Below are 23,049 nucleotides of genomic sequence, written 5' to 3' on the forward strand. Positions count from 1 at the left end.
AATGATAATTGTGTTTTTAACCCTTGTGTGATCCAGATGCATGCACCCACACTGAGACTGTGCTGCTTTTCACATCGGGACTTTGGAGAAACTTGCCATTTGCCATGCTCTGGTGCCTCTGTGGGTTATAGCACATGCACTGTCCTTTTAAACCAGCTTGCTACATTTGAAAAATGTTGTGCACTTGCTTTCATCTCTTGCCAGCTTTTGAGCAACGACGCACCTTGAAAATATGCTTTAAAAAAAGATTGCTTGTTAGAGCCATTTATTTTAGGTGGAGCATGGAGCAATGCATTTTAAAGGGACAGTTTTATAGGAGTGTTAATTTGTGTGTCTTTTTTTTCCGTAACTCTTTTTGAATCTAGAGAATTGCAAACACTCAGAAACACACATTTGCATATACATGGTTTATACTGAAAACTAATTTCTTAGTAAATCAAAGACTATACATCTGAGCATGTGCTCCAGGTGCATTTGCTGTGTGAATGTGAACAGTACCTTAATAGCAGAGGTGGCAATCTGGAGGTGGTGCAGTCGCCTCAGGGTGCTCTCTCGATCTGTGAAGTAGGAAGCGGCCAGCTGATGGAGCAGCTCCAAAGACACTACTGAGCTGTTGCTGTTGCCTTCGGACTTCTTATTCAGCTTCTGCTTGTCCAGGAAAATGGTCAGAGACTCTTCTCCTGTGGATCGATGATAATTATTTTACAGAGCACTCTGTGATGAACAGTTTTCATTGAGAAAATCATTTGTTTCTTTCTGAATCCTCTTTAACGTGGATAAAAAGCCAAATGAAGAAGAGCGCGTACGTTATATTTGGAAAAACTGGAGTGACAATCTTTGAGTTTGACATTTCTTTGGAAAGGCCTTCAGGTTTTGTGGTTTGTCTGCTGAGGTGCAGGTACTGTATCATTTGGATTGGCAGCAACAGAACCATTGCCACTAAAATTGGACACAGGCAAGAGAGGAGGTTGTATTCCTTCCCCAGACACCAATCGTTTGAAATTATGAAAGGCGAACGTGGCATTTATCTCGTGCAAGCTAAAACATGTAAGCAATATAAAGCGTGAGCAAGTATTTCTCAGCAATGCCAGCAGCTACTGATGTGGGAAACTTTTTAACAAATCACATGAGGCAGGATTCTCTTACTGTAAATGCACCAAACACCTTTTTATTTGCCCGTGTAATGTCCAAATAAATTGCAGACAGCTCTTACTGTAATTTCTCTAAAACTTTCAGAGTGATAAGTTCAATTACTGGACACTACAGGGAACACTTTATTCCCAACCTCCCTAAATTGAATCTGAATGGGAGCTTAAGTGTGATCTTTAGCAAAGCCGCCACTCCAAAAGTGTCTTGCTAAGCATAAGATTTGCTTAGAAAAGCCACATTTTCTTGGTCTTCAACAAAACACACCATTATTTATGGATGAGCGCCAAGAGGCTTTAAAGCCATTCAGAGAAACACAGAGAGACTAACTCTGATCTGAAATTCATGGGTGTTCAGTTATTTGGGAAGCGCAGGGTGTTTATATTTACCGCCACCTTTTCATTTGAGTTTCTATTGCAAAGTGCAAGGTCACAACTACAGCCAAAAAGTACTTTTGTTCACAAAGTGTAAGGCAATTCATTTTATTAATGTAAAAGGTACCTTTCTGAGGCTGAGTGGCTTTTTTTTTTTTTTTGGGGGGGGGGGGGAATGAATCAGTTTTTCACTCTTTCACTTTCACTCAACTGTTTAACAAAATACACTTAGATGTAACCACAGCAGAAGAAAAGAGAACAAAAACCAGATATTTCATGCGTTTTCACTCTGCTACAGTAATCAGTATGCAGAATGGATCTGCCCATTTAGTCGAGGCTGTTAATTACACATAGACACTATCAGTGTGACACTGCATTCACCCCGGCTCCATCTCTGAAACTGCTCCAGTGCATACATTCAGTGATGAGTGGCATTAAAGTTAGGCGTCTGCAGACGTGAATATCAGAGCGGCTGTTAGGAGACTGTTCCTGTGAGAGAACCGGATTTGTCTGCTATGTGAACTGTGTTTGGGTAATTTTGGTATTAAACATTTCAAGCCTGAACCGTGAAATAATTGAAACTGAACCTTCTGACAATTTTTTTCAAAAGTAATGAAATTAATTATTAATTTGCACATTTGAAGTTTTTTTGTGTTTGTTTTTTTCAATTTATTGCTGAAAAATGTATTGTGCAATTTATGTTGGTTTTTCAAATATGATGCACTAGACGTTAAGTTTTAGACTAATTATATCATCGTAAAATCTCCAATTTCATATATTCATAGCATATTTTATGTGGCTGAATGATCTGAGTAACCTAGGATTGTAAATCCTGACCGGGTCCTTACATATGCCTAGACTCACTATCACTCCTTGCAAATGTACTTGTATATCTGCACTATACTAGTTGATGACTGAGATTAGGTATTTATCAATATCACTAGGTTGTCATCTTGAACACTACACAGGTCTCACTCTTGTTTTTGTGACCCTCACACGATCGATGCTGCTGCCGATCTGTTTTGTGAGTTACTTCTCTCCTTGGGGATTGAGGCAAAAAAGAAATCCAATGAAGAAACACGGGGGTATGAAACAGGTCATTTTAATCCCTCTTCTGCTCTGCGAGGCTCTAATGTTCATCAGAGGGAACGATGAGTGGAAAATTACCTCTGAGGGAGACAAGCATTGTTGAGTGCTGCAAGTGCAAGATGTAAGCATTGTTGCTATTTCTACTTAAAACGTGAGACTCTTTCTTGGTATAAAAGGACAGCTAGACTCCTGGAGCTACACTAACACAGGCAACATCCTCCGAGACCTAAAACGAACGGTTTCTCTATTTCTGGCGTGTCCCGACACTTCCTAACCCGAGAATAAAGGAGAGTGTGTCACCTGCAGTCCTCCCTTACCTCCCAGGGTGGCAGTAACCAAGAAGTGGGTCCCGTACTTCTTGATGAGGTTTTCATTGATTTGCTGCAGGGTTGGTCGTCGGCCCAGTAACCGCAGGTTGCGTAGGAACTCTGGTGCTAAGGGCAATGGAGATTTGAGGAAATCTCTCTTCTCCGTAGCCAGGCTGTTCACCTTCCAGTGGCTGAACTCCCTGAAATTATAAATACATGAAAAAGTGATTACATGCTCGAGCATTTTAGCATGATGTGGAATTACAGGCAACTGACTAGAATATACTGCTAAATATAATGACAGGAACATTTAAGGTTACAGTCATACATTTCTGAAGTGACTACAGAGAGAGAGTCTACTTATTGCACAATGGTCCCTGGAAAATCATGACTTGCTGTCTTTCATTGTGAGATTGTCTTGACCATTATATGTTAAAAAAAGGTCTCCGCAGGTCACAAAAAAAGAAACGTCTGATCTATTCTTATCTATAATGTGATCCTATTGGCCAACGTCATAAAGATCACAGACAAAGTAACACTTGTTGTGGCGTGTTAACACTGTATGTATAAGAAACAGTCTGGTGTATGAATGTGTGAATGTAGGAATAAAGTAAAGTACTCTGAATGGTCAAAAGTTTAGGAATTTGTTATAGATAATGTGCAAATCTGTGACAAAATAAAGATATATTTATATATGATGAGCTACACTGAGAAATATTCAAAAGCCCCAACGTGAGTACAGATGTAGGAGTCATGCAAAAAAGCAAATATTCACGGGATAGTCAGGGTTAAAGTGGGATGGTGGGGAACCGTAAAATCAGCTGCAGTGGGCTGGCGTTTGGAAAAGAATTAAAGCTCAAGATAACTTCTATCGTAAACTCGAGTCATTTTTCTTTGTGTCCAGGCTGGCGTCAGCTCACATGTGCTGCTGTGGCTCTGAGGTTTACAACAAGCTGTAAGCAGATGTTTCACAGCTATCTTAGCAGATTTCTATTCAGTCCCCTGACAGTTCACTTTATACTGTTTTTACACCAGACAATATAGAGTTGGTATAAAGGTTTAATAAATTTTAGAACCATCAGCTGAAATTCAAATTCATCAGTTGATATAACTTAAATGACCATGAGCACCACAGCCACCGTTGGCCAGTCCAACACAGTGCTTTACTGTAAATTCACAACAGTGTGGTGAGCTGCTTATCCTGCACTAAATAAAAAGCACTGGTGATGGAGGATATAGGAGTGTCTTTTACGTGTTCTTGTTCCCTCCATTTAAATCCAAATCTGGTTGATTTTTTAAGATTTACAGTGATGTAAAATAAAGCCGGGGTGTCAAATGTGTTTGGCTTAAAGAAACAAGCCTGTTTTGAAAATGTAAGGAATAGAAATTACAAATATTGGAAATTTGTGCAAAAAATGTGAAGAGTAGCAATAAAAAGTTGTCAGAAAACAAATACTGAAGTGAAGTACAGATGCCTGAAAATTCTACCAAAGTAGAGTAACAAAGTATTTGTATTTTTTTTCTTCACACTTCTGCAGACAGACAGCCTGGGGTAAGAAGATCACACACCTCGGGCATTCCAAGGTTTGGGACTGTAAAGAAAGTCCGTGTTTTCCACCAAATACAACCTAGTGACTCATTAAATGCAACATGGATGTCAGGAGACGCTATCAGTATTCTCAGTTGCGGTCGTGTTTGTTCACATTTAATTCAGTGAAATCTGAAAGATGAATGTGGTAATTATTAAATGGTGCTAGAACTTTACATTTGGGACATGTCCTTAATTAAGCAAATTAGGTTGGACCACGCTGGGCTTTCTGTAACCAGCAACACTATTTTCAGATTGCTGTTGAATATCACTGATAAATTCAAGAGACATCACCCTTCTGTATTCAGTCAGTGTCAAATGCCTCATAAGAGCCTCAGACCTTTTGATCTCTTATTGTTATGACTTTAAAATGATGGCAGAAAAAACACTAACATGTAATGTCTGTGAAGGTTCTCAGTCATCCAGGTCAAGGTCAAGGTCAAGGTAACTTTATTTATACCCAAAGGCAAGGTAAATTTGCTTTACAGAAAAATGACAGCATTTGGCATCCCTTTAAAAACGCACATACCTAGTAAATATATAAAACTCACTGTGGCCCATATATAGTAGTTTTGATATTTCAAATCAAAAACAATTCTTATTGTCATGGCCTGGGTCTAGGGACCCAGGGCTCAGGCATTTTCAGTGTATGTTTATGTTTATGTTTTCCGTGTGTTGTATTGGTTTGCTCTCCATCTCTCCATGTGTCTCTGTGTGAGCTTCCGGAGGTGTGGGTTCGCTGAGGAGACTGCGAACCCGGAAGTGGTCTACTCGAGAGACGGCCGCACCTGCCGCTCGTCGTCCTCTGCCAGCTGCAGCAGATTACGCTCGTCTAGGAACGGCATTTAGGACTGCAGCTGAGCTGAGGCCGACGCTGGATCCTTGAGTCAGAACTCGAATCGGGAGCGGAGTACGCCTCTAAAGTCACGGTGTGGGAATTGGAGTTTTTTGGAGTCGCCACCTTTCACTTCTCACGGACATCTGCACTGTGTGGGATTCAGGGAGAATCACCACGGGACCACAGTGCTGGGATTTTGTATATAGTTGTGTGTTTTTCACCTCCTGTAAATAAATCCACTGTCCTTCACTTAGAGTCTCGCGTTTGGGCCCTGCTTTCACTGTCACTCCACGGTCTGCCATCGCAGCCCGTGACACTTATTGTTTTCTTATCAAAAACAGGTCATCGTAGTCAAAGGAGCTTGCAAAGAAAAGCGTCTGGACTTCTTTAAGTTGCTTGAAGACGTTCCAAGCTTCTCGGATGAGAGGTGAAACGTCTTCAAGCAACTTAAAGAAGTCCAGACTAACATGTAATCTGCATGGTTTACATATATTGGTGTATTAAACCCATTATAAGTATATTAAGCGCATAAACAACTATGAATAAACCTTTTAGTTACTTTAACGTAGCAGCTTATTGTTTTGATTTCATGGTCTCTAACTGTACAGATTTGATTCAGTCTGGCAGCTGTTATGATAAGCATAACATTTGCCTGGGAGCTGGTGCAGAGAAAATAGTTTCTGGACTCACACTTGGTGGGTGGCTAGAAACACCTGTCAATATTAAAGTTAAGAATATGAATATATAACATTTCTGCTTGTTGACTGTGCAGCCTTGCATGAAGAAATTGTCAGTGTTGTGATTAGAGCCTGGTATGACATGCCCAAGTGCCCAGCTGTCTTCGTTTCAATCAAACAAATAAATAAAGTTAAGCTTAAATGAACGTTAACCACTATTGGGAGTTTATTTTTTCCAAAACTCATGCAGCAATAGCTCTTTCATCACATCCTGTTGAGAACTTGAAACCTTGCATCATGTCTAAAGTACAGTAATCCCAATCATGGCCTAAAATGACATGAAAAGTTGGCAGTGCATATACTTGATTTGAAAGAACTTTCTCCCTATAAACAAATCCAGGATGTCACATATAAGTTTGCAGCCTTAGCAAAGTTTAAATAACTAAACCTCTGGTGAATCCAGTTCTTTAGCTGTCCAGACAAATACCAGTGGCAGTGACAATGACCTTAAAAGTGGTCAGAGAGAGGGATGAGTCTGGAAAAGCATTTTAAGTGACTGATGGTCATTTCATCACTTTACTACTTCAACAGTGGAACCCTGAGGTATGTGAGGAAGATTATGCAAATCTCAGAAGAAAAGTTCAGATCCACCTCATCTGCATAAATTTGCTGGCAAAACAAGGGAAGTTGAATCGTAGCACATTATGCACCAAACAAAATGCCAGCAGTGATACACCGCTTTCCCATGAGTGCACTCTTTCTCTCTCACACATCCTCACAGTGGAGCATTCACAGAGGGAGACACATATGCAATATCATTGCCTCACTTGCACTAGCTGCTCTCACATTGCATTTTTATGGTCAAAAGTTTACTATTACCAACACAAAATTGTAATTATGCTGTTGACAGCGTTGTGACTAAACTACAATACGCTACTTCCTGTAATAATACAAAGTAAATATGCATAGGTCATTCAGATAGTACTACAGTAAAGACAGCAATGCACTGTAATTAGTTTTTAGTTCCTGCATTGCATATTAGTCTTCAAAGGAGAGCTGGGATTTGTAGCCATTTAGCACATGGCATGACAAAGCCTTCCTCAGAAGGAATGGCCTCAGGAGCGTACGGTCAAACTAGTGCTTCATTAGGAGGTTCATTCTCACATAATGCACCAATTAATGTCTGTAGTCTGGCCACAGTCACAGCACAATTTGTTCACGCTATCATTAACTCACAATGTTCTCCCATGAAAGGAGGGCAACTCAGGGAAAGCAAGTTGGAAGGTTTAATGCTGCAAAAAAAAAGTGTTATAAAAAAGATCAAGAAGCGCAAGATAAAGCTTTGTTTTCTCACTCTTGTGTGTTTTCTTCTCTGCACTCTTTAACTTAAGGATTCAAATTATACAATAAAAAAACGCTCAGATTCATTAAATTAGGGCTGGGTATCGTCACTGATCTCTAGAATCGATTCAATTCCGATTCACAAGGTCCCGAATCGATTTGATCCACGATTTCATTCGATTCGATTTGATTCGAATCGGGGAAATTTTGACTCAGACAGTCAGAAATATTATAATTCTGATCACGCATCAGTACATTTCCATATTTTTTGTCTATAAAAAGACAGCTGACACTTGTGAGACTTTATCCAAGGTGTGAGCTTCACAGCAGATGCCTTTGTGTCAAAGTAACTGAGGATAAAACACAGAAAAACATGAAGGAGATTTTCCTGGCCTGGGATTTTATAGCAGCTGATCTTAAGAATATTCTGCAGTAGATCAAAAACGAAAGAAAACCATTAATCAACATATGAACATTATCTGATGCTGCTGACGTGAAGCAGAGCAAAGTTACAGAGGTTTTAGAGACACAGCTGAGCGTTTTGCAATTTTGCATAATTTTAAAAAGTAATTTTAAAATTTGTTCAGAAGCCTATTGAGCGGCAGAAATGAGACTTTCTTTTTGGAAGTAAGTAAAAGGAAAACACAGCGGCCCACAGCGCTGTAAACAACGGTAGACTTGTGCGTAACAAGCAAGCGAATAATGCAGAAAACAGATTTTTAGACGGGAAACTGTTCTTGAAGTACAGAGAGAGAGAGAGCTGTGCATGAAGTGTGATTTTATCCTGGTGGAAGCAAAACAGGAAAAGTCAGAGGGAATTCATGATGATGTTTACGTGAAGCAAAATGTGAAGCATAGTTTGGATCTTCTTTTGCTGCTGGTTTAGTCAATATTGTTTGGAGAGAGATTAAACCTGCAGCTTTTGAATCAGTGCAAAAAGGACGTGAACACAAAGCGCGGAGCCGCCGACGGATCAGAATCGGTGAGCTGTCCGCGCCGTCAGGTGAGAAAGGCGACGTCTCACTGATTCTGATGCGTCGGCGGCTCCGCGCTTTGTGTTTACGTCTTTGTGCAGAATCCGTGTTCCTGCTCTCCTTTTAGCTGTTTGGTGGTCGTTGAAATTTTGTGAGGTTTCAACCTGAGGGCAAAATAAATTATATTTAAAAATCGATTCAGGATTTTAATGAATCGATATCACGTTATCCAAGCTAGAATCATCAAACCCCAGCCCTACATTAAATTAGGGTTCTTCAAACTTAAGGTTTAAAAATCATCTTTTTGCATACTGTACCTAACAGGGCTTTGCTAAGCATTTAAACTGACTTTTGTTCTAGTTAGTTTTTCTTATACTGCAAGTTGTGTCTGCATTAACTGATATCCTGTAATCTGCATAAGCAACACTGATTAGCATGTGATGTTCTCAGACGTTCTGGGGATTTTTAAACATTTAAAAACACAAGTTGTCATGTATTGTAACAACATTCTAGTAAATAAACATGTCACCAAAACATTCACCAACTGAAAATAGTGCATTCAGCCAAAAATGTTATCAGAGTGAAGTCGTGTCTTGGGATTAAGCAAGCACTTTGGATCAGTTGGGTTCAACTGATCCAAAGTGGACACACCATCAAAATGTTGTTAAATGAGTGGAAAAGCACAAATATAAGATTTGCTAATTAAAAGGGGGAAGGGAAGCTATGCAGGGGTCTCAGAGGAAGAGCAGCCTCTCTAAACCATTCTTCTGGAGAAGAGAAACAGTGCTTGGGACAAAGATGCACCAGCTGTTCACAGGAAATGATCAGACAAAAAAAATCTACGGTAGTTGGTGATGAAATAACAGTAGGATTTATGTAACAAGGCAACAGGGCAGATGATAAGCCCAACTGTCCTACTTGTGTCAGTCTACTCAATTAGTTATCTATCAGGAGCTGACTAAATGCCATTATTGATACTGATCCTATCGAGCAGACAAGAATTTTTTCTTCTTTTTGTTAAATTTCCTTATTAGATGTGTCTTGCATTAGTATCCCTGATGCAAACTTACTTGAGTTTGACTGTGTATACTTTATAGGTGAGCAAGTTAAACTGAGGCAAATTTATCCTACTGGCGATGGTCATGGACAAAAAAGGGGAGTCTCCTGACACTAAATGGGGCAATGTCACTCTAAAAGGCTTTTAGAAAACTGGATAAATTAAAATCCAAGTAAACAAACATCCTGTCCAAAGGAGGCTGCGCAGCAGAGATCTTCGTCCAAAGGTGGGCAAAGACATGCCAGCACTTTGCAGTGGAATTCAAAGAGTAACAGTGTTGTGAGAAGGCTTTGATTCCTCTCATGGTCTATGATCCAACCTCCAGCAGAAAAAACTAAACAAAGAAAAACAAACCCTAAAACATCTCAAAGCTTTAAAAACTATTTGAGAATCAATGAAGACCGTGCATGCTGCCAATCACAGATTTTCCTCCACGACTGCCTGACCTCAACCGCCCTGAGCTTTTATTAGAAAACCTGAGCACAGAAGAAAGCCAAACATTTCTGACATCACAAGAAGCTCAAAGGAACATTGTCAGATGATGATACAATTAAAATGTACAAAAAACAAACAACAAGAAGAGCCATGTCCCTGGTTAACAGCTTTATTCTGCTGTAACTCTGGCAATCTGTGTGACAGACAATAAAATGAGTGACTTTGATAACTCTCCCGCGTGTAAAGCTGTGTAGTACAGGATTATAAACCCCGTGTCATATTTAAAGGGTCTGATAAGATGAAATCCTTGGAGGATATATCATATTCTTACTGATACCTGAAAGAATACAATAAATCTTATTTTCTCCTGCTCATTTCCAGCAGCAAGCCTTTCTGCACAACGATCAACTTAAAACAGAAAATGCAGGGACACTAAGTGAAGAGGAAAGTCCAGCTTTCAGTAGAAAGACTATCATTCTGTCTTTTGACAATCAAGTTATAGTTGATGTGCGCGCACTGCACATCACAACATACAAAATTGCTGCATATTTCAGATACACCTGGTAAATCCATCCAGTGCCTCTTATTATGTTTATCGAATGTAATGTAGAAAAGCAGCGAGTCTAAAAGTAAATTAACTGAACTGCTCTTAAATCAAATGAATAAATGACACTGAAATGAAGAAACATTTGCATATTGAAGAACTGATGCTATTTTATATGCAATTTATCAGACAAGCGCTCTCTTCTTTCATCTTGTGGTGTTTTAATGACTCACTCCTGTCAGACACTGACATTACTCTCCTCTGAAAACCTTCTTCCCACTCCTGCCATATGACTAAATACTGGGATGGATTTCAGAGCTCCAACACTTTTCAGTCCTTGGTAAGCAGTGCTTTTTGTAGCATACCTGCCTCTTATGTGCTCACACGAGTATGAAAAACATACAATGCATGGAGCCCGCAATACTGCACTGAACAACAAAGCAAATTAGCAGGACAACTGAAGTGTATTGAGGGGCAAAACAAATTGCCTTTTTGTCACCTTTAGTCATTTACTGCAAATGGACTGGTTCTTATATATCACTTTTCAACTGTGCCTGAGCATTGTACAACACGCCTCACTCAACAATTCACAACAACACATTCTCTATCCTTAAGTGCTTTCTATTTAACATTCAAAGACACTCCTGTGGATGCAACTTGGAGTAAGTATCTTGTCTAAATATGCAGACTGGAACAGCCAGGGATCAAACCACCAACCTTCCAATTAGTAGATGACCTGCTCCACTTCCTGAGCTGCCACCACCCCAGTATAGTTTTAAAGTTCAACAAAGCAAAAGAAGAATTCTGATTTGGATTTCTGTTCCATAAAGCTCGAAAAAAACAGCAAAATCACCCCATTGTAGTTATAGGACCATCTGAATACTACATCGAATTTAATGGGGGGAAAAGCCAAAACATTAAGAACACAAAGTTTTTTTTGTTTGGTTTTTGTTTTCTGTCCCATTAAATTCAGTGTAGTGTTCAGGCAGTCCTATAGAACTACAATAGAGTGATTTTGCTACAGGCTCCAAGATGTGCTCTATGAATTCTCTATGGCTCTTGTTCATGTGTTTGTTTTATCTGCTTATTTATACTACTTATTTAATCATCTATATAAATATTATGTCAGTTATGACATTATTTAATATGGTACAGTATAGTATGACAATGTCTAAGATTACAGGCAGGAGGAAAAAATAAAAATATATAATAAAAGTATAGAACATGTAGAAATGCACTCTGTGTTGTAGATTGCTGCACCTGTAAGAAAAAAAAATCATCACCTGGAGCACAAAAATACAAAAAAATGGAGAAAAAATTGAATTTGCATTTTTAAGGTGTACAATATGAAGTAAAAAAAACAAAGGGGGGGGGGGGGGGGGGGGGTCAAAGTTATTTCAGCAGCACTTCAAACAAATATAGCCATTCAAATTCCTCCAGCGGTCACATGACAAATATCCCAAACCAGAGGCCAGTCTCAGTTGAATAAGGCAAAGTATGACAATTAGTCTGCGGCCATCACATGCATCAGCAAGCATTAGTTTTAGCTTACTATTTAGTCCAGCGAGGAACAAGACGGCAGCCATCCTGATTAACTGAGGCTGATGTAGACTGATGTGTTTTTAGAGATGCTCAACAGTGACTGAGTACAACGAAGGAGAGCTGATGGCGACGGGGCCGAAACGCAAAGAAGCGCAGTGCATCATTTACTTTTCTCCTCGCTTCACTCTCTAAGAGTTAACGGCAAGACTGCTGGCTGACCATTCAGCTAATGATGATAGATGGTGTTAATTAAAAGGTTTTAGCACAGCGCTGATTGCACCTGCAGCTCCAGCACTCAGTTCCACTGAAGCACAGGGAATTGTGTTGTTTTTACTGGACAAAAAAAGGAGGAAACATCTCAGCCTATGCAGAAAATTCTTCTGGATGATCCTCCTGGCAGAATATCAGAAAGCCACACCAAAATGCTATTTACTCTTTGATATTTTACAGAGCGAGCGAAGGACACCTTTCAGGGTATCTTGGTGAACCATTAATATAGTTACCAAACGCTTTTCAGCGGTGCGGCGCCGAGGGCTCAGAATATATGTTGTTTATCATGTTGTTTACATTTAAAATGAGATCACGCTTTGTTTGTATAACGTTTAACAGCTTAGATATGATTTATGTAGAACAGCCATCAGATTCCTCAGCATTTGCATTTCCAAAACACACAGAAGTAAACACAAGCAGGTCACCACGCTGGTTTACAGTACAGGTATATGAACACATTCTTATTCGCTTCAGAAACCACAGTAACACTGGCTGTTGATTAATGTGCAGCACTAGTGTGCCACCCCCTTCCAATTACCCAGAGAAGACAGGCTACTTAAACACGTTACACATAAATTATTTGTGTTGTGCAAAATAATTATAAAATAAAAAGTGTTTTATGTACCCAATGGGCATGTCAGCATTTATTTTAAGTAGCGTCCAATTTGTTTTTGTGTTAGATCTTTGTGAATGCATTTTTCCTGTGTCAAGGGCACCAGCCAAACGAGCGCGCTTGTAGGTCAGCTCAGCTAAAAACATCTGTCGGCTGATGTTGGCTCACGGCTTTCTCGGTTGCTTTGGCTCAATTCTCGAATGACACTTGAAGTTTTCAAAACAATACGTGAAATCCTTAAAGGCACTTTGTGACTCGGGCGTATTTGAGCTGGCCCTTCTCATTTCCCAAAAACATTCGCAACAAACAAATGCAAATGACTCAGTGCAGTATCACAGTATCTAGTGCAAACTAGATAGTATTTCCATCTTTCCATAATATGTCAGCATTGTGACCGTGTAAGCCATAGCATGCAGAGCAGTCAGATTTTCAAATCTGCCAAACTGAAAGGTGAAAATCTCTCAAATGAGGATTATAAAACACAGTTTTATAAGAGCTTGAACAAAAGGGAGTTACTGTGATTTGTTATCATGGAGGAGACTGCCCGGATAAATATATTACCGAGGAAACAGCCTGCCCATGGATGAGCACTAAGGATCTGCAGCACTGCAGGGAAGATAACGGAATAAAAAAAGATGCAGAAGAATGAAAAGCATAGATGTGGCACACGTGCTAGTTATCCCGTCGTCACATTCTGTTGGTCAGCATCATGATGTCCAGCACACAGTATGGGCTTTGGTACTGGACTATAGAACTGTGCATAAGCAGGTTCAAGTTTAGGCCCACCCCCCACTCCACTCCTCTCCCACCTTGGACTCTCACATGCAAATGAACAAGCTTTTTCTTTACGAGGGAGGATGTAAAACCATGTGCTCCTGAAATCAGCATCTGAAAAGTATTCACTTTGATACACAGTATCAGTCCCCCATCCTCAGAAAAATAACAGGAAGGCCATTGAAAAAACATGCAGGGTGAGACAGCTATGGAAATTAGAAGGTGAGAAACATGTACTCTCGTGTCTATAAACACTTTGAGCACTTCCGTTTACAAAGTGTCAAAGAAAGGTTTTGTTTTGAAATGTGAATTAAAGGTTTTGGAGCTGAGAACGGCAAAAATGTTAAATGAAAAATGCAAAACAAAGCAATCAAGAAGAACTGTAGACGACGATACTGCCAAACACAGACTGCTCTTTCTGTCCTATTTGGCAGCTTCAGTTTTGCTCTTAATTTATGTTTTCTTTTCACTCGTGGTTAAATATATTTTTGCTCAGTTAGGATTAGGTGGTAAATCGAGTAAGTCAGGTCTAGGAAGTGATCGTTGGATTAATAAGCAGTTTTAGGACCTTGTATGTTGCCCAGGCTCAACTGTATTATTTCATGTAATATATATGTCAAATGAGCTGCAGTACAGTGGAGACTTGGCCATAGTATAACTGCCTGTCGCCCTTTGACAGCTGGGAAATGTCAGAGGAGACACATGATATATGGAGTTATCTATAAAGGGATGTTTGACAATCACTGCTCCACTACATCATATTGTGCTCACTAATCCACATCCAATTTTGGGCAATCCCATCCAGCTATACACCTCCCACATACTCCCATTCCACCAGAGACGTGACATTACAACAGAGAGAGATTCTCCAGCAGCTGTTGAAGAGTCCTTAGTACTGAGCTTAACAGATGGCAGATGTGTTGTTTAGTTAATTTTAAATCACAATGCTTCTATTTTTGCTCCTGCATATTAAATACAGGTGTACATTCAGAAGTACAAACATTTTTGGAGCACCAACAGGCATTTCATAGGTCCCTCTGCTTCATTAGTCATCTACACAACTTTAGAATTTAGTAAAAGAAAAAAAGAAAATGATTTTTAGTTGAAATTTGAGAGGTAAAGATGGGAGAAAAAGAAGAGAGAAACCATAAAAGGAGAAAATTGCAAGTTCACTTCACTGTATGCACTTTTGCACTCTACCCCAGCGTTCACCACAAGCCTATTTGTTCCGAGCTTTGACTCATGATGAGAGGTTTGTGGTGTTGCAAGGGAACAGAGCTGAAACTTTATAATGAACAGTTTCACCTGAATCAGGTGCAGTCTCACCTATTAATAAGAAGTGACCCACATATGATTTCTGGCTATTTCTGGAGTGGGTGGTTGGCGGAGTGCACAATCTTCAAGTTCCTCCGTGAAAATTGTGCCTCACTGCTCACAACCAATGTTCAATGGAAATGAGCCCTGATCCATAAGAAGTGGGGTGATATTTTCCAGACATCGCATTGAAAGTGTTTTTATCATGCTCAACTTTGGAACTGCAGTAGAAGAGAAGATTTTTTTTTAAATGCATGAAGCAGGAAATGACAAGGACACTTTGGAAGTAATTACAACAGCCTAAAATACTTAAAGATTGATTGGTAACTAATTAATAAAACTGTACTGACTGATTCCTTAAAGACATATGACAAAGTATCGTGAAACCCAAATTCCCGCATGTTTCAGAAATCTAAATGTCACTTTTGCCGTCTGTAAGCACCGAGGTGAAGCAGCACAAACGTCTGCCACAAACTGTGATGCAAAAAAATATATATGCATGTCCTTTTAGCCATCTAGAAATACCATTGGTATTGACAGAGGACATAGTAAACTCTTAACAAAACTTATCAGCTGGTCATCGTGGAGGCACCTGATGAGACACTCATGTGTCTTAGCTGTTCTCTTTTATTTGGACATCCGTTCTGCATCTTCAGAATAATATAAACAGTATGTAAAGTGTACAGTTTACAAGTGTACAGTGTGTAGGTAATAATATGACCCTGGGTGTCTTTCAATAGAACAACGTTGGTAGGGAGACACACTTTATTACATCAGATTAAAGCCATATTTTAAAATTACATTGTTCTGCCTGTTCATTACATTTTCAAAAACATTTAATATATACAAACATTTGTTTATTTCTCATTTGAACTGATAAATACATCTGGATGTAGATGAAATTGGGTCTTTGGGGATTTGATTTAGATGTGTTTTAGCTGTCACACTACTTGCATGTGCTGTTTGAGAAAGGTTTACCTCAGTAAGTGTGCCCAGTGTCAGCTCTGTTTCACTCTCAAAGATCTTGAAACTTCTGGTTCTCACAAATGTAGCACTGCAGTCTGAGCTAAATTCAAAGATCTTGGATTGCTTTAAAAAGAAATTGTTTGGTATTCTAAAATGATGACTGACATCCCCATTACTTTCTTATATATCAATCAGTTAAGAGTTAGCCTGTTCATATGGCCTGTGAACCTTTAAGTTGCCACATAACATTTGTCAAACTGTCTTGTCAAACACTTGACCAAAGGTTATTACTCCCAAATGGTATAATAAATGAAGCTCTACTGCTCTGGACTGAGGGCTGTGTTACCTTCCAAGTCTGGGAGCTGAATCACAAAGTCTCTTTTCTTGTCCTCGGATGGGAGTTCATTAAAACTCCCTCCTGCCTTTTGGGAACCCACTAGGAAATAGACCCTCCACCCAGCCTGGAGGATCTTTGCCAGGGCATGATTTTTTAATGATGTCTGAGTTGTTCCCACCAGAGTCATTATACATGTCCTGAAAGGAATTAAGCTGGAAGTCGACTGCAAGGGAACCCAAACTGCAGTTACATTATGGCAGCTTATAGCAGCTTTGACACAAAGGAACCAATAAAGATTATTTGTGGGCAAAAACTGATTTCACTGCAAAATAATTATGACAGATTTGCACTATCATAAGGTGAGCACATGTTGTATGCATTTTTTGGGGGGCGGGGGAGTTGGGTTGTTTGCTTCAGTAATTTTCAAGTATGTATCAATCCAGATTTAGAGTTTATGGTATAGAGGGGAAGTCAAACCAATTTAATGTGTGGTAATGTTAAATTTGCACACTGTGTCCTAAATCTGTACTACGCATCACCTGCCTACTTATGAGGTTGGCATATCTAGGTTGAGTATCACTGTCAGCTATTTTTAAAATTTGTCACGCTTCAGCTGAATCTTCTCGGCTTAGGACACAGGGATATATAGGATATATGTCAATGACACTGCTGAAATTTGGCAGTCGAAATTAGAGGAGCCAGTTTTACCTTTAAGGACAGAGCCCAGTTTATATTACTGTAACCTCAATTGTAAGAACTCTAAGAATGAGATATGGTCCTCTTGTGAAAAGTAAATATAATTTAATCTATAACATAGTGCATCACAAAGAAATTAAAAAAAGCTAGCAATAGCTCCATGTTGACCAGCTACCAATACCGTGATGCTCTTAATGGTCTTGCTATAACATGAATGCTATAAATTGACCATATGCCTACATTTAAAATCCTTTTACCTTTCATACTTGACTATAAATTCCCCACACACGTTCTAAATAAATAAATGCCAATAATGTGATAGCAATAAATAAATTTCACTTAATGTCAAAACTTACACATCCTAGACTTTTAGACAATAAAACAATGGAGCAATGGATTTTACAGTCAGGCAATTCAACTCATCATCTTAACCAATACCTGGTGGTGTTCAGGAAAACATGTGGCACTTAACAACTATGTATTAGTATTTAATGATTCTTCAGATAATTTGAACTGCCAGCATCCACCAACCAAAAGCTTTTGTTGGCAAATAACAAACCTAATGTCCAGCTCTTGCTATGCAAAAACAACATGTGTTATTATGTTCACCACAGCGGCTGGTGAACAAAATATAACAATTCAGCAGCTACAGACAGATTCTCTAACAATAAACACACAGCTGAAATAGAATGCACAGCACCCCGGTACTGTTGTGCTAAAATTCCTTATTACGTTTATCAATGAATATTGCTTAGATTTCATCAATACCAATGCCATTCTCAGTTCTTTATCAATTTCTTTACTTATGCTTGATCATCCTTTGTGTGTGTGGGGAAAAAAGAATCAGTGCAAGACCTTTATTCTCTCTGAATCTGACCATCTGAGTTTCCATGTTGTCTAAAAGCTGTTGTGTCAATTTGATATCACTGTTTTGCAAAACATAGCTATCATAGAAATATGCCTACAATGATAGAATTGTTATGCTTGTACTGTTTTTCCGTTTTCATTGTAAGTCTGTTCACTACTTTGCTTCATGTGAAGGTTCAAATGTAATCCAAATTAGTAAATTAAAATAACCACTTTGGGCCTCGTACATCTTTATTTAGCTCCAAAGACTTGCAATTGTAATGTAATTTCATTTCATTTAATAATAAATATATGAAATCATTTTTAATCAATCAATCAAACAAAAATCACCATCTTGGACAGTTTAGTAACTTTACACTAGATTTATGTTGGTCAATGACACTTTTATTACCTCTGTAACTATTAGTCCTGTTTTACAATGTCTTTCAAAGTAAGTTTAGTTACTCCTAATATGATGCATTCTGAATGTAATGGTTGCGATACAAAATACTCAAATGAAATGGGAACTCAAGTTACTATAAAAACCGTCTTAATGCATTAATCATGTAAATAAAATAATGAATAATTTGCACATATTTAAAGCTAAAGAACTGGAAAACATATGAATTTGTCTTTGAGGAGATGTTTATCAGGATGCATGGATGTTATCTTACAAAAGTGTATAACATGCACGTTCATGTAACGAGTGCTGTGTACTAAAATATGAAGCATGGGTACAGAACTAGGATCTCTTTTACGTGTATGTGAATAAAGATTTCACCCAGTAGCTGAATGCACAAGTATTGTACACTGAAAGAAAACGTTTTTTCTTTATTTGTTTGCTTGCTTTTTTTTTCTCCAGGATTGTAAAGAAAGAGTACAAAAGCATGACAATCTGCCAACATTTAGGTCGCCTAACCCTGCTTCAATCAGCCTGAAACGATGCAGGCATGACATGGTGATTCAGTGGCATCGAACATATTTCAGTGTTACTTTAAGAGGTCTTTCTGAACACATTTTGCAGGGGAGGACTTTAAAAAAAACAAGTTAACCCCGAGGAGTCGTGATGTGTGCTGAATCTGCTTGCCAACTTCCCTGCCTTTCTATATTAATATCATCCTGGAGAAATCAAGGAGCTGAGCGCCTCACTTTCCATGTTAAATTTCTCTCAGCTATTTTGAGAGTCTGTAGCTAGTCTGTGTGTGTGTGTGTGTGAGAGAGAGAGAGAGAGAGAGAGAGAGAGCGAGAGCAAAACAGAAGCCTGATGTGTCCTATTTCTCTTCAAAACTAAAAAAAAAAAAAAGTTTGGGGTTTATTAACATTTGTATCGCACCGAACGAGGAAACAGGTCTATCCCTTCAGCATGAGATTACTCTTTCTGCATTAACATGAATTCATTTCCAATGAGAAGACTTCAATATGATTGTTTCTCAGGCTGAATAATTCCTCTGAATGACACTGAGATTAAATATCTTGGGTGTCTTTGACATTAAAAAGTGGCCTGCCAGTGTTAATTTGAGGAGATATGCTCTGCCCGTCTCTGTGTGGTATTCCAGACACTTTCCAGTAATACATTTTTGAAAAGGCGCAGCTATATGGGCGCTTGAATTATTCATAATTCCTACTGCATGAGGGAAATTTCTTATCGATGTAGATAGGTATCCTTGGATCACATGGTAAGAAAGTTGTTTTTTTTAAGGTTTTCGGTATGGTGATAGAATTAATGTGCGCTCACCGATTGCAGTCACAGGGTAATTAGTGTCAGTTCCCTTTCCCAGCTGTGTTTTATGTCCAAATATAGTATTGACAATAAAATGGTTAAATACTCAGGAAAACATCCCATTCCAATACATCCCTTTCACACCTTAAAGTATGTGAAACAAGCGATCTGATAAACAACCGTGTTTATCACCACTGAAGCTAACTTGATATCCGTTGTTATCACACATATGATGACTGAACTGAATGTACTGTATATTACATGGTGTATATTTTGCAGGATGTGAAATTTAGTAGCCTGGTAAATATGCAAATAACATCAAAGTTCATAATAAGAGTTTACAGTGTCTTTACAGAGGAATCAGAGTATTCATTGTTTTACACCATTTGCTGTGTTGCAGATATAAATCATCCAATTTACTAACACAAAGTGAAAATGTGTTTTCTTGTTTATTTGTTTTTAAGAAAACTCAGGACCAACAATAGACTGGCAGCCTGTCCAGAGTGTACCTACGATTCTTACAAACGTCTTTGGTCAGAGCAAAGGACACAAACTAATTGCTTTTCTTTAGATCTGTGCAGTTTTAATCCTTGCAGATGTAACCTCTGGAAGAAATACCTTCAAGTTTCTGTTGCATCTTTTTGATTTGTTTCTTTCAATCAACTCATCTTTCATCTTAACCTTTTCAGCTGCTCTGCCTTGAGTCTTTTGGGAAGCTCAGACATACCTGAAAACATCTAATTCAAAATCCTTGTGACATTTGCAAGAATGCTAAACCACCGGGGAAAAGAGTTTTTGGGGGTTTTTTTTACAGTATGACATGTGGCTCAAAGATGACGTTAGTAAATGAAACATTGTCTAATATTGCTGCTTGTGTAACATTACTCTCTTTTAATTAACCCAGGATTTTTTTTTATTGAAATGAAACCCATTTCCCATTAGCCCCTGACCTTCATAACATAATTTAGATGGTTGTTTTATTCAAATTGGTATACTTTGTGCTTTTATTAGAGGGGGGAATAGAACCTAAATGCAACATAGCTTCATCTAGTTATCAGAATATACCACCATTCTTTTCTTTCTTTCTTTGTATGGATGCTTTCCTGTCTCCATTTGTCAGATGCTGACTGTGATGAGTTAGTGAACCAGCTGAAAGGTCCTCAAACAGGATGCAACTTAATGACTTCAACCATCTATGATAAATGTAAAGATAATTCTAACCATCTCTAAACTAACAATTCAAATAAAATATAATTTACAGGTTAATAATACAGCACAAAAAGCTTTATTTCGTATGCAATGAATTCTCTAATTTAAAAGCATTTCAGGACATTTAAGAGGTCTCTGAGGTGCTGCTTCCAGCAAAGAGGACAGCACCTCACTTGTCACTCAGTATGCATGTTGAGTATAATTCCACAGAAAATAATCTACTGTCCCTTAATAGATCGACATTACTGGGAGCAATGCTGCCTTTTCTGTTTTCTTTTAATTGTGGAGAAAAGGATCAGTTTGATACTGAAGAACTCGTAAGAAGACACTGGCAGCCACGCTGTGACCAGACCACAGAAAGTCAGTGAGACTTAGTGACTTTAAATGAACGATTGGTCATGTGAAGTAAGCAGCTCCCGTGTCAAACAGTTCTCAATTGAAGTGACCACCAGTCAGAGCGACTAATTGATATATGATGGTCACCAAGACAATGTGTGACAAACAAATCACTTCCAATATAAATGCAATTAATCTGTAACTTTTAAAACCGGAACTGTATACCCACCCACACACTGGCACTTTTAAGGTATACTGTATATAATATGTTGGAGCTATGTTTTGAGAGAAAAATAATTTAATGCCACTTGACTAGATATGAGCAGTCATCCCTGTCATTATGTCTATATTTGTCATCCTAATGTGTCATGTTTTCTTTGCTTCACCCTCAGCACAGGCTTTATGTATCCCTACTTCTTTTTCTGTTTTGTGACACTGTGGCTCTTAACATACCCTGTCAGAAGACCCAAGTTTGCCTTATCACAAAATGAAATAATTCAGCCAGCAGACAAAAGCAAAACAGAGAGATGCCATTTTTTTTTCTTATTTTGTAATAGGGACAATTTCACCTAAATTAGATCAAGTATTGTTAGAGACAGCAGTGAAGCTTTCTGCCCCCCTTGCCAACCTCCACCAGCACCAACTCCCACCCTGTACTTAGTGAATAGAGGCCGCACCTTTGAATTATAATTCAAATTGACTCTTGTTAAATTGAAAGGGAGAGCGCATAAGTAGCGAGCATACAAATGCAGGTTATTCATTTCTCTTACAAAATTTTCTTGCCCAGGAGGCATTCCCAACAGAAAATTGGCAGAATGTAGAGAAATGAGTATGTTTGTGGCTTTTCCTGTCTAGCTGGGATGAAATAATTGAATCGGTACGTGCTTATATTCAAATATTGGCGGTGCTCGTTATCGTTCGCATACTGCACATAGACATGTGCACACATGTGGACAGAAGGACCAATTACTGTTCAGTTCTGGTGCATTGGTGAGGGCTGCTGCTTCCTGCAGCCACCAAACAATACCAAAACAATATAATACACAGAAAACACTGACAAAAACAATGGCCATCTAATAGGAAACCCTTAGGTTACTCCCAGCTGGACACGGTTCTTTCCACAATAGACTGTTTAAAGCAAACAAACAGGTTTCGAGTGAACTTAGCAGACCGTTTGCTTTTTAGAGTGAAGGCAAAACAACATTTGATAAAAATGCAGTACATATATAAACTAAATACATTATCACCCAATCCAGGACCTATACAGTTTTTTATCCACTCATGCACAATGCCAAACAGAAAAAGTACATAGAGTCCAAAACAAAGCTTAAAAGAGAATAGATAATGTGCTTGCATTAAACTGTGTGGAGAAGAAAATTACCTTTTGTCAGTTAACATTTCAGTTAACACTTTCCTAATTACTTTTTGGTCTCAACTGCAATTGGATTAACCAATAATCTCATAGCCATAGTTTCCTAAACGACCTTTTTTTCTGAGGAAAATGTCAAGATAACTAAATAAAAACGGACAAATGTTTGGAAGTGAGCCAATCAGAACTAATCTCCTTGTGCAGTACGGTTAGATGCAAACATTTGATCTACCCTGGGAAATCAAACAACCAGCAACCATGCTCCACGTTTCTCATGAAAACACAACAAAATGTCAGCACTTGGGAGGAAGAGAAGACTAGATATATGGGCACATATTGCATTTGATGTCAAGGAAAATGAATAAAGTGTGTGGAGCAACTGTCACTGCTAAAAACATAACAAACCTTTACACTCTATATTTTTGTCAACTTCAGATTTATTCGTCTATAATCATATGATATGTAGACTAAAGTAATTTAGATGCATAAATTATGACTTAAACTAAATGACATTTTAGTCTAAAATGTGACTAGGAACACATAGTTCCTAGTCACATTGACTAAAACCATCAAAATTTGCTGCCAAAATTCATTGATAATTAATAATTGATAAATTGATGTCATTCTAAATACAGTTTTATTTTCATTTTGTAAATTCTAGTCATTATTAACACAAATGACAAAGT

At 38.5% G+C, this 23,049-nt stretch overlaps 1 protein-coding gene across 2 annotated transcripts in view; it reads right to left on the reverse strand.

Annotated features, from left to right (window-relative positions):
• brinp2 (bone morphogenetic protein/retinoic acid inducible neural-specific 2) overlaps window positions 1-23,049 on the reverse strand; it is a 269,856-nt gene that overhangs the window by 125,169 nt on the left and 121,638 nt on the right. For both annotated transcript variants that reach the window (XM_085389173.1, XM_085389174.1), the window contains 2 exons: window positions 2,927-3,117; window positions 499-680 (listed from right to left, as the gene is read on the reverse strand). In XM_085389173.1, the coding sequence (XP_085245299.1) occupies window positions 499-680; window positions 2,927-3,117 (373 nt within the window). The remainder of the gene's footprint in view (window positions 1-498; window positions 681-2,926; window positions 3,118-23,049) is intronic.

This window comes from Rhamphochromis longiceps, linkage group LG18 (genome assembly GCF_057381845.1).
Source record: "Rhamphochromis longiceps isolate RC_006_pf linkage group LG18, R_longiceps_female_GT1.1, whole genome shotgun sequence".
Taxonomy (NCBI): domain Eukaryota; kingdom Metazoa; phylum Chordata; class Actinopteri; order Cichliformes; family Cichlidae; genus Rhamphochromis; species Rhamphochromis longiceps.